The following is a 17,365-nucleotide window of genomic DNA, read 5'->3' on the forward strand; positions in this document are numbered from 1 at the left end:
ATTGCAGATATAATTTTCAACTACAAGTCTCATCCAATATATAACCGGAAATATCTTGTAACACCTATGTCAGTGCTTGATAAGGGCACTGATTCCACAGGAAAAAAACTTTTGGTCGTGTGCGTAACCACTCATGCACCGCTGACTGGTCTTTGTCGTCATTCTGGAACCTTGATCCACTCAATGCATCTTTCAGTGGGCCAAAGGTGTAGAAATCTGAAGGTGCGAGATCGGGCTAATATGGAGGGTGGGGTAAGCACTCAAACTTTAGGTCCTCGATGGTAGGCAATGTGACATTGGCAGTGTGTGGTCTCGCATTTTCTTCGAGCAAAAGCACATCAGTGGACACCACATCACGTCATCTCTGCAGAATGGTGGGTTTCAGTTTTTTTGCTCAAAAGGTTGGAATAGGTACTACTGTTTACATTATGACCTCTGGGCATGTAATGTTCAAGAATTGGCCCCTTGTGGTCTCTAAAAAAAAGTTAACATGACCTTTCCGGCACTCCGTTGAACACACAACTTCTTCGGTGTGGGAGACGAAGGATGTCACCATTCCATTGTTGTAATCTTACATTCTGGTTCATAGAAATGAACCAACTTTCATCTCCAGTGACATTACAATGAAGAAGTACCTCACCGTCAGCTTCATGACAGTGCAAGAGCTCCCTGCACACATCAACACGTCTCTCCTTCATTTCCAGTGTCAAACGTTTTGGAGCCCACCTCGCACACACTTTCCTGAACCTCAGTATATCATGACTGATTTACACTTATTTCCATCTGGGAAGCAATTTCACTGACAGTAACATGCCGGTTCTCCCATATCAAGTCCTCCACTTGAGCAATGTTGCTTTCCATGACTGCAGTGACAGAGTGACCTGGATGCTGAAAATCTTCAACACTAGTTATGCCCCGTTTGAACATCTCAGCCCACTTGTACACTTGTGATTGATTCATACAGTTGTCACCATACTGAACTGTCATGTGGCGATGAATTAATATTGGTTTCATGCCTTCACTCAACAAAAATTTCATGACACTTCACTGTTCCAGCTTGGAGCACTCCTGTAAGGGTGCCGCCATCTTGTGTAACTGTTTGCCAGTATCCTGTGCATGAGGCAGGCATCCCAGCCCCAGCTATGAATAGCTTACAGATGCCTTCACAAAATAACAAACATATAACAATCACGGTTGTATTATAGATTTTTTATACTACTTTTCCGGTTATTTATTGAATGCACCTTGTATATGTGACATTTTGATGTGTCCAAACCTCTGGACTAGGTCATGAGTTCAACCAGTCATGTTCTTCTTTCTTACATTTCAAAGTATTTAAACGAATATTATTTCTAAATATATCTTTTAACTTAACAAACTTATTTGTTTCTCATGTAAATTATTTGTGTGATATGTAATAACCTTAATTACTGAAAAGAATGAAGACAATGAGTACTTCTTTACATAAGTTTTAATAATGTATTATTTACCTAATTAACTGTTTTAATGATTTTTTGTAGGCATTGTCCACTGATGAATACATTTCTGTAATGAAGACTGTTGAGAGTGCTATTCTTTCTACTGACTTAGCGATGTACTTCAAGAAGAAAGATAGATTTCTGGAACTGGTAGAAAATGGAGAATTTGGTTGGCAAAGTGAAGGGAAGAAAGAAAGTAAGCTTTGAATTCAGTAATTTAACTACTAAAAATAAGTAACAATTTATTTATGCTCTGAACTTTAGAATTAGAGTTCAATGAAAATATTTCTTGAATTCAAAGAACTTTGTAGATATTTATTTTGTAAAAATTATGTTGACACCTTCTTTTGTACTTTATTATAATTTTTGTCTAATATATTCCAACTAAAACATCTAATAATGAAAAATGCAAAGAACAAGAGAATGGTATTTTTTTCTTAAGTAGTTTCAATTTTCAGCATTTTAGGATGTTTCATTGCACATGTTATAATAATATAATAACCCATGGTGCAACAGCCTGTGAGAGCCAGTGCCTACCTACCGACTGCTGGCCTCACTCCCACCTGCTGAGGTGGGAGATGAGCCAACCAGTTATGGGGTGACGTGTGGTGAGCACGACGTCCTTGTTGTAGGTTTTCTGTGACCGTGTTACGCTACCAATTCATAGCTCCCCAAATCCCTCACGATGGTGGGTGCCCACCGGTTCCATACATGGGCTGAAATCTCAGGACAAAAGTTGTTATGCTTTACCGAGGAGACTCGAACCTGTGTGAATTCGATAGCTGGAGCCCAAAGCATGATGCCTTAGACTGCATGGCTGCAGTGCCAGTCACATGTTATATTATTATTATTATTATTATTATTATTATTAATAATAATAATAATAATAATGGGTGAGATTCGGCCATGGGCTGCTCTACCACATAACCCTAATGATTTGAGCTCAGAAGTTGATGAGCTAAAATTTAATAAAATAACCTATAGAATGACTAAAATTATTTTAAAATGACCTAAAAATTTGAATGAATGACCTAAGGAATTATTTTCACTCTTAAAATTAAAACTTGATATTTTCATGAATTACAAGAGGGTAGTTAAGTAATTAGATCAAAGCAAAGGGTAAAAAGCAGTTAAGTGCTAATGTAGTTATCTTTATTTTTACACTGCACGGTTCATCTGTATAAGTCATTCATCTTCTTTCAGAGTTGGCCTTCTACAAAAAAGCAGTCAGTCATCACCTGAAAATCAGTTATTTCTTGTGCATCAGATTAAAGCGATAATAGTGAACAGCAGGGGGACCTCAAAGTAGGATTCACCCAAAGTATTTCAAGTTTGCTGGATTCACTGCTAAAGATTTCAGTTAAAAATAATATAATGGTTTTGCATTGACCATATTTTCAATAATGGGATATTTGCTAAAAGGACCATGTTAGGAAATTTAAATTTCTCTAGAAAATGGATTTAAAATTCATGAAACAGAGAGAGAGCAAAACCAAACTAAAAAAAATATTTAAAAATGCAACATAGATGGCAACAAATACTGAAAAATGACATAAAAGCCTAAAAAGGCCACAAAATATAAAAAAGAAATAATTAATAATAGCAATATTTTCTGGTTTAAACTGAAGGATAACGGTTTAACATTATCTTCAACTTAGTATTAACATAATATTATTTCCAGTAAATTTAAAATATTTCTTTCCAACAACAGTCATTGACAAACAAATGTTATTAGACCATGAACCTACATACCCCTCCCTCCAGAAAATTTGAGGGTGTAACGTCATAATTAACTTTATTAAGTAAGAAATATAATAAAAATAATTTGACCCTGGCAAGTTGCACATCTAGTAACTGGTGTGGGGATGTGGAACTGACGCTATTTATTTTTATAATAATGTCAGGATTTAAAGTATGGGCTAATGAACTTCACCCCTGGCCCTGCTCTATGTAACTGATCTTATTTTAACTTCAACTATGCTAGAAATAGAATCCAAGTGCTTTTTGGTCTATTAAGTCCCACATTAATTAAGGGGAGAGAATCTTGTGTTGTTCACATTAATTATTTTGAAATTTTTTCATGGTATTGTCTGTGGCCAACAGAAAACCACATAATATCCCAAGTAACCAAAATTGGTTGCTCAACGTTCAGCCAATTGTACTAAAAATGGTTGGCCAAATATAAGAGCATACAGTTGGGCAATGATGATTTGATTGTGGTTCCGATATTGGGTCAACAGGTGTTTCAAACGTTGGACCAACATACTGAAAACTAAAGTATAGATGGGTTTGTGTTGTGATAAATACAGGGTGTCCCACGAATGGCGCAACTGGGAATTAAGAGTGGTGTTACTTTGTAACCGAAACCTGTACATACATAAGTCATACACCAAATGTTAGCCCTGTCCAAGTAGATATTTTTAAACATAGAAACAACAAACGGGGTGCAGTGTTGTTCATGCAGTGTTGCCAAATGTAAGTGAAAGTGTAAATTTATTTTTCCACAAAGCATGGAAAATTGCATGTCAAACATTCGTACGGAAATTTGGACGTCAATTTCCACCTTGGGTAGGTAGACTATTTCGCCATCTATAGTTCAGAGAAGAAAAGCGATTGTTTTCGCGTAGAGCCAATCCTGAAATGCCTCGTAAAGGCATACCGGTCCAAATGGGTGTTTTAAAAAAATTATGAGGTACAGTGGCAACACTGTTGATGTTTGAAGGCAACAAAAGGTGTGTTTAGTGATGGTCTATGACATGGAAATACTGGAAACAGGAAAAAAAGAAAATGAAAATTATGGTGAAAAAAGTATTACTTACTTACTCCTGGCAACCATGCAATGCGCGTAACAGGCAGTGTAGCTTTACAAAAGATGTTGAAAATGACAACCATTTTCCCTGAGGCATTCATCAACACGTTTTATCATGTTGGAAGCAACTTTATGCAAGGTTGATTGGTTTATATTGTTAATGGCTGTGCAAATGTTTATTTTTAGATCATCAAGTGTTCTTAGGTTATTAATGTAAACTGTTTGTTTCAAATAACCCCACAGAAAAAAATCTGGAGACGTCAGATCCAGGGAGCGACTGGGCCATAAGTTTTTGCTTATAATGTGATCGCCAAAAAACTCTGCCAACATGTCTAAAGTTTCATTAGACATGTGACATGTTGCGGAGTCTTGTTGAAACCAACAATCACGTTCATCACGTTCCAACAGAGAAATAAACTGTGTGATAAGGTCACGACAAACTATTCCGTCAACTGTTGTGTTGAAAAAGAATGGACCGATTATTTTTCTCCGCGAAATCGCGCACCACACACCTATCTTTTGTGGATGAAGTGATTGTTCATGTAACAAATGGGGATTGTTACTTGACCAGTGTCGAGAATTTTGACTGTTGACATATCCATTTAAGTGGAACCATGCTTCATCCATGAAAAAAAACTTATCCAAAATATTCACACCATTGTCTCTAGGGTTTGTCATTAACTGATCCTGTTTCACGAAATCTGGAAACAAGTCGATATATCGTCGAATTTTCTGGAACACTGTTATTCGGATATTTCTCGTGAAACACAGTTTTTACACTAGCGTACGATTTTGAACAAAAATAATGTTCCACAATGAACACCCTCTCTTCCAAAGAGTACTTCATTTCACAGAACAATTCTAATCTTCCCCTACGAACAATGCGAAATGCACGGCTCAAACAGTTCTGAGTACACAACTAACTGATTCTTTTGTTCTCCTTCGGTGGGTGCTCTTATCGCATTGCATGGTTGCCAGGAGTAGGTAAGTAACACTTTTTTCACCATAATTTTCATTTTCTTTTTTTCCTGTTTCCAGTATTTCCATGTCATAGACCATCACTAAACACACCTTTTGTTGCCTTCAAACATCAACAGTGTTGCCACTGTACCTCATAATTTTTTTAAAACACCCATTTGGACCGGTACGCCTTTACGAGGCATTTCAGGATTGGCTATACGCGAAAACGATCGGTTTTCTTCTCTGAACTATAGATGGCGAAATAGTCCACCTACCCAAGGTGGAAATTGACGTCCAAATTTCTGTACGAATGTTTGACATGCAATTTTCCATGCTTTGTGGAAAAATAAATTTACACTTTCACTTGCATTTGGCAACACTGCATGAACAACACTGCACCCCGTTTGTTGTTTCTATGTTTAAAAATATCTACTTGGACAGGGCTAACATTTGGTGTATGACTTATGTATGTACAGGTTTCGGTTACAAAGTAACACCACTCTTAATTCCCAGCTGCACCATTCGTGGGACACCCTGTATATATGTGTAATTTATTGTGAAGCCAAAAATTGTTTGTGTAAAATAAAAACACACACAATACTTTCTCATTCACTTGGTATCATTGTTTTCAAGGTATCTTCAAGTGGTAGCACAAAACACTTTCTAGGGTTTACTTAGCTTTACGCATTTCAGGACATATAGCATTGTTTATTTTATATATACAGGGTGATACAAAAAGAACTTTAAACTTTGAAAGCATATGGAAATTATTCAGATAACTTACCGAGTCGGTTGAGGTGTCATTGCGAAGCAAAACAGATCAAGATTGTCATGCAACATTCATGTTGGGTCGATGTGACTACCACTTGATATGCGGCATACATCCCCCCTGAATTTGATTTCATTCCAGACTTTCACCAGTAAGTCAGGCGTCACTTCTGCAGTGGCAGCTTTAATTCAAAATCTCAGCTCAGCAAGATCAGCAGGTAAAGGTGGGAAAAAAAACTGATATTTAATGAAACCTCACAAGAAAAAATCCAGCAAGTCAAATCTGGGGAGTCAGGTGGCCATGCAACCAGTCTCAATGAAGCTTTGGTGCCAATAGTAAATTGTAGGCCTACTAGGATTCACCTTATGATGCTCCGTACAAAACCTACGTTGCACTGCAGTTGCTGATTGCATCTTGTGAAACTGAAACACACAGCAAGCATGTTCCGCACCTAGTAAAAGTAGCCATTTTCAAGAATAATGCTGACAGTGCTACTGGTGGGTGAGTTTGGTACTAATGGACTACGTGAGTCAAAACTTGATGTGTTTTGCTTTGCAATGGCACCCCAACTGACTCTGTAAATTATCTGAATAAATTTCTATATGGTTTCAAAGTTGTAAAGTCCTTTTAGAATCACCCTTTTAAGATAGTGAACAACTTTCACAAGAATACCTGTAAGAATGTTCTTGTTCATAAGAAATTCTCAACACAGAAATATATTTCATCCATGGTAGCTGACAAGGACTGGTGAGTGACTACAAATTAAAAAGCTTCTACTTTCATTAACAAAATGTTACATTTTCAGTATGTGTTGTGTCTGAAATGTTCAGAATGAAACATTATCACATGTCACTTATTTTACACACTAGAATTGACAGCATACTCATGAAAGTTGTCTTAACATGAGAAAATTGTTTTTAAAACTGATTTTCACTCACTTTTCCATGTTTAGGCAAGTGTTGGCAACAACTGTTGGCCCAATGTAAAACCAACTTCAATTTGGCAATCATTGTAAACCCAACCATTCCCACTTAAAAACTCTAGTTGGCTCAACTGTTCTGGTTACATGAGTTCTTTGGAATTTGGCAAGTTCTCAGTAATACCATTTTCTACACATTGAGCCAAGGAAAATACCCATGTATTCTCTCTAGACATAAATTATTATTATTATTGCACTCATTTTTCCTTTATGGTAAGTAGGTAAGTTGATAGTATTTATTTCAATTGTATCATATCCTGCACTTTAAGCCATGGAATGCCTTTACTCTTCATCAGGATATAAATTAACATTGCACCTAGTGTGCTTATAAAAACCCTTTCTATCCAGAAAATTTAATGAATTTATTTTACCACCTCAAAACTTACATATTAAGTAGTCAGTGGTGACCTAAGTTTCTGATGCTTGTCTCAGTATAATTTATAGACTTTGAACCAAATAACATTATGTTCCTTATCCAGTTGTTCCTAATATCATTTTAGATATGGTTAATCTTGAAAAAATTCTCTCATTATCCTGTCTGTGGTACACTTTCTGACATTTTTCTATACAGTCACTATCTGGATGTTACACACATGAAGTACATCCATTTAAAACTGAAAATTATTTAGGAACAAATTAATTCCATTTTTATAAATTGGAATTTCATAATACTTACACATCATAACATGCTGTCTTCTATTCTCAATCCAGGCCGTGTGCTTGTAGAGCGGAGACAATTCATTCAATTAGTGCCAACAGTTGCGGTGAAATAACGGTAAGGGGTCAACCTGACCCCACATAACGGTAAGGGGTCATACCTAACCCCACAATAGTATTTGTGTAGCCCTTTTTATTTTGCGATCAGTGCTTTGCTTTCTGTAGAGACATGTCCCGGCGCTTAACTGTTCGAGATATATTGACTTTTTTACAACAGTTAGAGAGTGGTGAGAGTGACAGTCAAGCTGAAGCACTAACTTTTGTAAATGTGAACATGGAGAAAAGTGACAATGAAAGTGAACTTAATGTCTATGATGCAGACTCAGAAATTGAGGCCACATGTGTGTGACAAATATGGTATATGTTTGTGTAAGGAAGGCACATCTTCATATTTGAGCAATGTAGTGGGTATTGAAAAGTTGGTCTTTTAATGTTGTGAGTGAGGATGAAGATTGATAACTATTGCGTAATGGTACATTTTACCAGGGATATACGTATATTCTATATTTTATATCAAAAACATGAGTGTCATATTCTTTCCTATGATACATTGATCTGATTCTTCTTCTTTTATTTGAAGTTTAATACTATTACAACAATACTTGAGTGTAATTTCATTGTCATATTAGGTATTCGCGATGATAGGTATAGTTAAAGAAGAGTTGAAAGTTTTTTTTGGAAAAATGTGTAACTTTTTTACTATGTTTAAAAAAATATACTTTTTGTATAGATTGATATTTTACTACACTTTTCTGCCTTTTTAAATGTACAAAGAATGCTCACAGTCGATTTGAACCTTCAAAAAATACGTAGTCCATCCTCAGTAAGTTTTAAAAAATCAGGGTCAGTCTTGACCTCACCATAGTAGTTGTGTAACCAAAAAGCACAATAGTAGTTAACTCTTTCGCTGTGGAATTCTCTAGCACACAATATCCCTTGGCTGCATTATTAAATTTGAAAATATATTTTTTTTATAAAAAAATAGTTTTCACAATTACATTTCATTATATATGAGAGAGAACTTACAAAAGTCATTCCTTGCACTGGAAAAACCATTCTGTAGTCCCTGGTTGTATGATATTTTGAAAAAATTTGAAATTTTGAAAAAAAAAAACTAACTTTTTTAGAAAGAATAATTTTACAAAATTACATTGCAAAATATGTTATAGAGAACTTACAAAAGTAATTCCTTGCACTGGCAAACCATTCTGTAGTCCCTGGTGGTATGATATTTTGAAAACTTTTGAAATTCCCGCACCTAGATCAATGCTGTTTTGCACTCTGCTCCATGATGTTACGGACGGCGGTACAAATTCTTCATCAGACACTACACAATCACTGCAGACAAGTGTTGACGACTTGACGAAGCCATGTTGTTTACATTCGAACATGCATTTGAAACTGACATGTCAGAGCACTCAACGCTCGTATGTCAAAGAATTCTAAACGGAGGCGTAATTAGCGACATCATACAGATAAAAACAAAACTACAACTTCAAATAGTTCAAAATACTATCAACAGATGTCAGAAGGCTACTAAAAGCGATGTACTTCGGAAATGCGACACAGCGAGTGGAAGTATGAACTCGCAATAATGCGACTTCCGCAGAGCAAGGCATATGGCGTGCTGTGCATAAAAGCGATGACCGCAGCGAAAGAGTTAAGGGCTAAATCAGTAAGATGATTTGTATTTCTCCAATTTTGGCTGCTAGCAAATAACAAGTATCTGAATTTTGTCTTTGGGATTTGTTTGTTTCTAATTGCTCTATTTACGAGGCACATTTAAAAAATAAGGACTGATTATTTGTAAAAAGTGACTGCCAACAGTGATCGAATCTCTCCTGCATAGTAACATCAACTGGTCCATTGGCCACCTAGAAATAATGTTTCCACTAGTCAATTGTTGGTTATCCTGTGAGTTAGAGATACAGTCTGTGATTTGATTTCTTAATGCCAAAGGCCATAGTGCTGCTGACATTGACCGTGAATTGTGTGAAGAGTGAAGGAGAAACACAACAATGGTGTTGTGCATTCACACCCAAGAAAGGCGAGAAAGTTAAAGCAGACTGAATCTGTACGAAGCGTCATGGCAACTTTTTTTTTTTCAGGACCAACAAGGTGTTTTTTTGGTGAATTTCATGTATCCGAAGAAAACAGTCACATCACAGGCGTACTGTGAAACATTATACAAAATCAACGACTTGGAATGCTGTGCTCAGGAACTGTTCTTATCCATGACAATGCTAGAGCACACTGATGCCATCACTCTTTAGATGATTCAGAGGTTCAGATAGGAACTTTTTGATCATTTCTCGAATAGTCCGGATCTTGCACCTAGTGAATATCATGTCTTCCTGCACCTCAAAAAATGAATTGCATCTCAACAATTTGAAGAAACTGAGGTGTTCAAAACAGTAATGTGGATTGTCTGAACTCCCACGCAGCAAACTTCTATGCAAAGGATATAAAGAAACCTTCTTCCACAGTACCAAAAGTGCTTGAAAAATATGGTGACTATGTTGAAAAATGATGTGGATATGTAATTGTTTGTATCCACTAATATAATGTCTGTACACTTCTTTTCTTGTTTGATATAATACATCGATCCTTTCTTTTGAAATGTGACTCTTATATTTCACTGATTTATATCACAGGAATATATAATTTTTTTTACATTTTAAGTGTTATGAAAACATACTCTATCTGTTCTATACTTTTATCACTTCTCTTATGGCAGTGTAGGTCATGTTGCAGCTTGACCAATATGACCTATGGCATTGTGTCAGATCTCAACTATAAGAGAGCAGAGGAGTTTGGGTGATGCAATTAGCTGCTTACCATACAAACCTTGCCCTTGTGTTGCCAAAATGTGTGACATTATTTAGCACATCATTGCTACCTTTCTTCATTGTCAAGTTTGTATCTTCACAAGAAAAACTGTACGCAGCTAAAGTAGAGATGTAAAAGGTTTACTTTGTAATTAGAGGCCATTTTGAAATAAAACAAAAACATGCAAAGGAAGAAATTTAATTACCTCTGTGGCTGTTTATATGTACATTCAGCTACTTCTCAATGTAGTTCCCATAGATGTTGAGACACTTGTCGTAGCAGTAGATGAGCTTTGTAGACCCTCATCAAAGAAATCTGTCGCCAGGTCAGACAGCCAATCCATCACGGTCTGTTTGGCTTCATCGGCGCTGTTGAATCGCTGGTCAAGTGGAGGAATAGGTGATAATCGCTAGGTGCAAGATACAGACTGTATGGAGGGTGGTCCAACCGCTCGCAGCCAAATGAGTCAATGAGTGACTGTGTGTCAGCTGCAGTCTGTGGTCGTGCATTGTCATGCAGCAACATGATACCGGAAGACAGCATTCCTCGTCATTAATTCTGTATTGCTCGGCGAAGTTTCTTGAGAGTGTTGCAATACATGGCTGCATTAACTGTTTGTTCATTCAGCAGAAACTCAATCAGAAGCACCCGAATCTGTCCCAGAAGATTGTGAGCATGAGTTTCTTGGTGGAGGTTGGTTGCTTGCAATTCACCTTTGTAGGGGATGATGTATGGTGCCATTCCTTGGATTGTTGTTTTGTTTCAGGCGTGTAGAGGGACACAAATGACTCTCAACATCTCACATAACTGGCAAAAAATATCTGCCACTTTCACATTTTTCGCGGTCAAAAACCTGATCACTGATCGTATCTCACACTCGGCTGGATTTTCAATCACCTGCACCACTTCCATTGTCCACCACAACCACACCAAGCGTTTCACAACGTGCAAATGGCATCTGTTTACATGCAATGCATGTCCGTAAACAATCTCTTATTTGTAAAATGCCAAGCACATAGTATTGCCAACATGAGCGCAAAACAGCCCCTAATTAAAAATAAACCTCATAATATTTAACATTGTTGAAAGTTTTCAAAATGAAGTAAGGGAGAGAAGTTACACATATGGCAACATGTGAGCACTCAGACTCAAGTGAAGGGGAAACAAGAGGAGAAAACAAATGATTGTTCATGAGTTTGGTGGGTTCTTCTTTTCTTGGTTGGGTTACAGTGATAGAAATGCTAGTTTGGATCTTAGATCTAGTTTCAATTAGATAATGTTTTGGGGTCAAAATGTAATTCTTAAATGTAATTTAATTTTGATTTAGATTGCCTTCATCATAATAATATCTATAAAGTTATTGGCAATATTATTGCACAGTAAATTTGTTCTTATTGCTAAACAAAATTACAACTTTTATTATATAAATAATAATAATAATAATAATAATATAAAATACTAAATTAGCAATCAGTAAATGAGGGTGAATTAAATTTTTAATGTTGACATGAAACATGTTTTAATATTTTTCAGTTCTTTGTGGAATGATGATGACTGCCTGTGATGTAAGTGCCATTGCTAAACCTTGGGAAGTACAGCATAAAGTTGCAAAATTAGTAGCAGATGAATTCTTTGACCAAGGGGACTTGGAAAAACTTCAATTGAATCAACAACCTGTGGTATGTTCCTTTAACAATGAAAATTATTTCAAGCATTCTGATTGTCCAATAAATTACTTCACAATTTCATCCACCATAATATTTGTAATCTTTCTATTGTGATTCATATGATTCATTTTCATAAATATTTGTCTTTCATTTCACAATTAACAATAATATTTTCCAACTGTAATGATTTCAGATGTTTGGTAGACAAACTAATGTTTACCAGTGTTTGAAAATTAATTCTTCATGTTGATCTATGTTCACACAATGTTCTCTACACTTTATATTCAGATATTGCCATGGAAATCCAATGGTATACTGATTAACAAAAAGAAAAGAAGAACTGATTTCTTTATTTTTTGAGTTGTTTGGAATTAACACACACAAAGTAGTTTGAGAATAATCTAAAACCAAAAACAGAAAGCACTTAAGTGCAATTCATTTCCCCACAAAAATTATTAAATTAACAAGTCATATTTATGTCATGTCTAGTTCCTTATATTACCACAAATTTAACATCTTAAATGTCAAATGATTGTAAGATGATGTATTTATATTTTAAAAGTTCAACTGTAAATATATTTTCCAACTAAAATTTTCCTGTCATTATTTTTCAAAATGTTTATAATTTCAGTAATAACCACTGTTTCCTAAAGCAATTTCTTGAGTAATACTTTTCAAAGATTTACTTATAAGATCCTTGCAGATTGATGTGTCAATGAAAAATTCTCATTTTTGAACAATTAACAATTACAGTTATCAAAATAAAAAAAATCTTAAAATATGTATTTACAGAACAATAATTGCAACAAAACTTGGTAAAAAGAATTCTATATTCTGGGATAGTCTCTTCTATTCTTTTATGTTTGAAAAATGGACCATTGTTCAAGAAGTGATGTTTTCTGTTTGCTTCTTTTTGGTAAATTTAATTAGTCCTGCCTTCCTTTATTCTTATTAATACTATGTAATTATTATTTCTTTGGTTTAGATGATCAAATATTGACTGCACAAAGCCAGTTAAGAAGGATCAAACTTTTTCAACATTTTACTTGTAAGAGGTTACTTGCAAAACAATGTATACACATGAACAAACCAGCTGTGAGAATTTGTTTACCTGAGAATCTCCTAAGATGTGAATACAATATCCACCTTAACTATCAATAAGAAGACATAAGTGAGTTACTAAATTTTTTCCACGAAACTTACTTGTAAATGTTCTATTAATTTCAGTGGCCTCTGCCACCATCCACTCGAGAACTCGATGCTGCACTGTTGAGTTAACTTCCGGTTCCTGTTGTTTCCTTGCTTATCGCTAGGGGCGCTGATGTAGCCAGTTCGTCTGCTGCATGTAATAGGTTTAAGTTGTTGCAATAGCGGGAGCCAAACATGATGTGCCTGACCACTATCGATATTCAGATCATGTGGAAAGTGCATAATTGTGTGCGTCTCTTTGATTTTTGTGTCAATCAGAGTGTGTCCTGTATGCCTAACAAACTTTTTGGATGCTGTGTTTGTTAAACTTGAGGTGCTTTGCTAGTCCGGTAGTGGGTTGAGATTTTTTTTTGCATCCGTTAAGTGCTGTTGTATACGTTCGTTGATGGGTCTGATGGATCTGCCAATGTAATGCAAGTTTCACTCACACTGGGCATCATTGTCTAGTGGTGAAAGGAAAGATCTCTTGTGCTTACTTAGGACACTGGCTATTTTATTCACTGATCTGTGTGTGAGTTTGATGTCATGCTGTTTCAGGGTGGTTGGATGTTGTCTGGTGATAAGGGAAGGCAATCCATTTTATTTATTGTTGCTGGTTGGGTTGTTTGTTTGGCTGATTGATTGATTTGGTGTTTTCAGTCCACTTTATGCACAGTAAGGCTAATTGGGACTGGACCTACAGTTTAAAGTGGGATCCGAACCACTATGTGCCTCCACCGGGTATCGAACCTTGATTACAAGGTGATGACGCTACCACTGCACCATTGGGGATGCACCTTGTTGGGTGGTGTTGGTTAGGTTATCGCACCTGCATTTCAACTTAGCTGTACCATGTGGAAAGTTGATGCACTGTATACCCATTCTGAAGTCCTATGTCTGTAACCACAGTAACTTCTTCCTTCAGATCCTCTTCATTTGTGCTGTGAAGGAAAGCTCTTCGGTAGAAGTTAAGCCGTACATTAGCTTTATGTTTGGGTGGTTAATTGGAGAGGGAGTGGATATATTGGTTCCCTGTAGACTGTGGTGGTGCATTTGTTGCTCTATCACAATTAGCAGATGAACTAGCTACACCAGCGCCCCTAGCGGTAAGCAAGGAAACAACAGGAACCAGAAGTCAACCCGACAGTGAATCTTCGAGTTCCCAAGTGGATGGTGGCAGAGGTCACCTAAATTAATAGAACATTTACAAGTAAGTTTCGTGGAAATAATTTAGTAACTCACTTACGTCTTATTATCAACTGCGACTTTTATTCCCCCTAACATGAATTAACTATCAACTTCTTGTCCAAGAAAACCTGCAAATACAATTGATGCCCTGATATATTTCCTATGTGCTGCTGGCAATCATCTACTTCTGAAATGACCTCCTATGCTAAGTCACCCATGTTACCTCTTTGTGTACAAGCATACCTGTAAGAATGTTCTTGTTCTGCTACAGCTAGAGAGACAAACCATAAGCAATTACCAACACAAAAATATATTTCATCCATGGCAGCTGACAAAGGACTAGTTACTGGCTACAAGTTATGAATAGCTCCTATTTTCATTAATGAAATACGTATTATATTTTCAGTATGTGCTGTGACTGAAATATTTGGATAGAAACACACTATAATTTACAGCATACCCTTCAATATGGTTTTAACAGGAGGAAGTAGTTTTTAAAACTGATTTTGACTCACTATTCCATGGTTGGGCAAGCGTTGGCAACATTTGTTAGCCCAATGTAAGTTGCCAGCCAGTGTAAAACCAATCCCTTGCACCTAAGAAGACTCTAATTGGCCCAACTGTTCTGGTTACTTGGGTAGGCTTGTCATAAGAGTAATTAGTTATTATGTTAGTAAATATATATATATTATTATTAAGACTTGTAGCAAATGTTATAAATGTTATTTCTTGTTGGCAGGCAATGATGGACAGAGAAAGAAAGGATGAACTACCACAAATGCAAGTTGGTTTCATCGAAGTAATTTGTCTTCCTCTTTACAAGGTGAGTAGAGCATAAAAAATTAATAAAAAGCAATTTTATAATTTTAAAATAAATTATGTGAATGTCAGAATAACATAATGCATTGTAACACAAGGTGATGCTATTTATTCATATTTTACCAGCAGGTTGCAGTGAAGAATCTGCCTATGAAGACAGAGGACAATAAATGAAACATGATTAATAAGATTTAAGATTTCTTTTTCTTTACACCAAAAGAGACTAAAATATTCTCAGCCAACAAATTTATATGTTATAATTTTTTAATAAATTTTAGATATGTCAATTTTGGTTTCTCTTAGCATTAAATTTCATTTTTCTTTAACTTTTTGGGTCCCAAGCATCTTGGTCGAGATACCCAAATGTAACTCTCGTGATCCCAAGCATCTCGATCGAGACGCTGTGTCAAGGTCATAGTTTTTACGTTATAAGTTTTCTATTTTTGGCTAGAATTTCAATTTATATATATATATATATATTGTTCCTAACACATGTATTTAACAGAAATATTTCTTGCACTTTTTTTCTTCATGAAAATGGAGGGGAAAAGGCAGGAAAAGGGACTTCTCTTTTGCGTCTCTTTTTAAAGGAAAATTTTTGCCAACAAAGGAAGACCTGCTTTGTTGTTCTAAAGCAATGCTTTTCACTCCCGCCTGGTAACTGCATTCGAAGGAAGCTTGTTTATCAGTATCCGATGTCAAAATGAAAGTTTTCCGTGTGGGCGCAAGCAGGGGGTGGGGCGAGGGGAGGGAGAAGACTGGTTGTTGAATCTGCGTTGTGAGAATGGAATTTCGAGGCGCGCACCTTTGTTTTTGAGCACAAGTGTTCCACAAGTTGCAACACAGGTACACCGAATGTGCATAAATTATATATCGTCTAAATCTGTATTCATTCTGTGTACAACGGTATATCTTTCATATCTCTAGGGCATTTAGTTTCTGAGCTATAGTCATTTCAATGTAACTCTGCATTTTGCTCAATTCCGAAGCTTGAGACGGTGGCGTACAAGCCTTTCGTTTCAGTGGTACAACTCGCGTTATATTGGTCATATGACAATGATGCAAATATTTTTGTTTCTTACATGCCAGCGATAATTTCTATGTGCAATTTGAACTTTTCATATCCTTTTTTTCAGGGGGGGGGGCGGGGGGAGAAATCCATTTTTTTTAAAAAAAAAAGTATTTTTCAGGGGATTTTTCCCTTTTCCAATCCTTATGGACGCCGAATGTGCATAAATTATATATCGTCTGAATCTGTGATTCATTCTGCGTACAACGGTATATTGTTCATATCTCCAGGGCTAATAGCCTCTGAACTAAAGTCATTTCAAGGTACCGCTGCATTTTGAAGCTTGAATCAGTGGTGTGCCGACCATTCCTTTTGGGGGTACAACTCACGTTACATTGGTCATATGATAATAATGCAAATATTTTTGTCTTCCTTACATGTCAGCGATCATTTCCATGTGCATGTCGACACTGTCATGTAGAATCATTTTTTCCCCAAAATTTTGGAATTTTGAGAGTTAGCCCCTCCCCCGCCACATATACGCCTAATTTGCATAAATTTCATATAGTCTGAATCTCTGGTTCATTCTGCGTACAACGTTATATCACTCATCTCTCTAGGGCAAGTAGCCTCCGATCTACACTCATTTAATTGAAACTCTGCATTTTGCTCAAAATCGGCTCGTGACCAAGGGGGTTACATGTGAAAATTGCTTTGGGACTCAAAAGGTAATCTTTCTCAGGCTACTTTTATGTTGTTTCATTTGTTTATTTTGCTACATAAGTGTGCTAAACTAAAGATTATTTATACACTCGAAATAAATGACTTCATATTACACCATGAGATGACAGAAATGTATGCATCATCGCCAACCAGAGTACAAGAAAAGGAGGTTGCTTAGTTAGTTCACTTATCATACCCTTAATTGTTTATGGCATTTGATTAATTGTGAT

General features: G+C 36.2%; 1 protein-coding gene across 2 annotated transcripts in view; it reads left to right on the forward strand.

The window, feature by feature from the left end:
* Positions 1-17,365, forward strand: part of Pde6 (phosphodiesterase 6) — a 649,430-nt gene that overhangs the window by 607,715 nt on the left and 24,350 nt on the right. For both annotated transcript variants that reach the window (XM_083140787.1, XM_083140788.1), the window contains 3 exons: positions 1,521-1,674; positions 12,075-12,220; positions 15,324-15,407. In XM_083140787.1, coding sequence (XP_082996913.1) covers positions 1,521-1,674; positions 12,075-12,220; positions 15,324-15,407 — 384 coding nt within the window. The remainder of the gene's footprint in view (positions 1-1,520; positions 1,675-12,074; positions 12,221-15,323; positions 15,408-17,365) is intronic.

This window comes from Lepisma saccharinum, chromosome 19 (assembly GCF_977018435.1).
Source record: "Lepisma saccharinum chromosome 19, izLepSacc3.1, whole genome shotgun sequence".
In the NCBI taxonomy this organism is placed as follows: Eukaryota; Metazoa; Arthropoda; class Insecta; order Zygentoma; family Lepismatidae; genus Lepisma; species Lepisma saccharinum.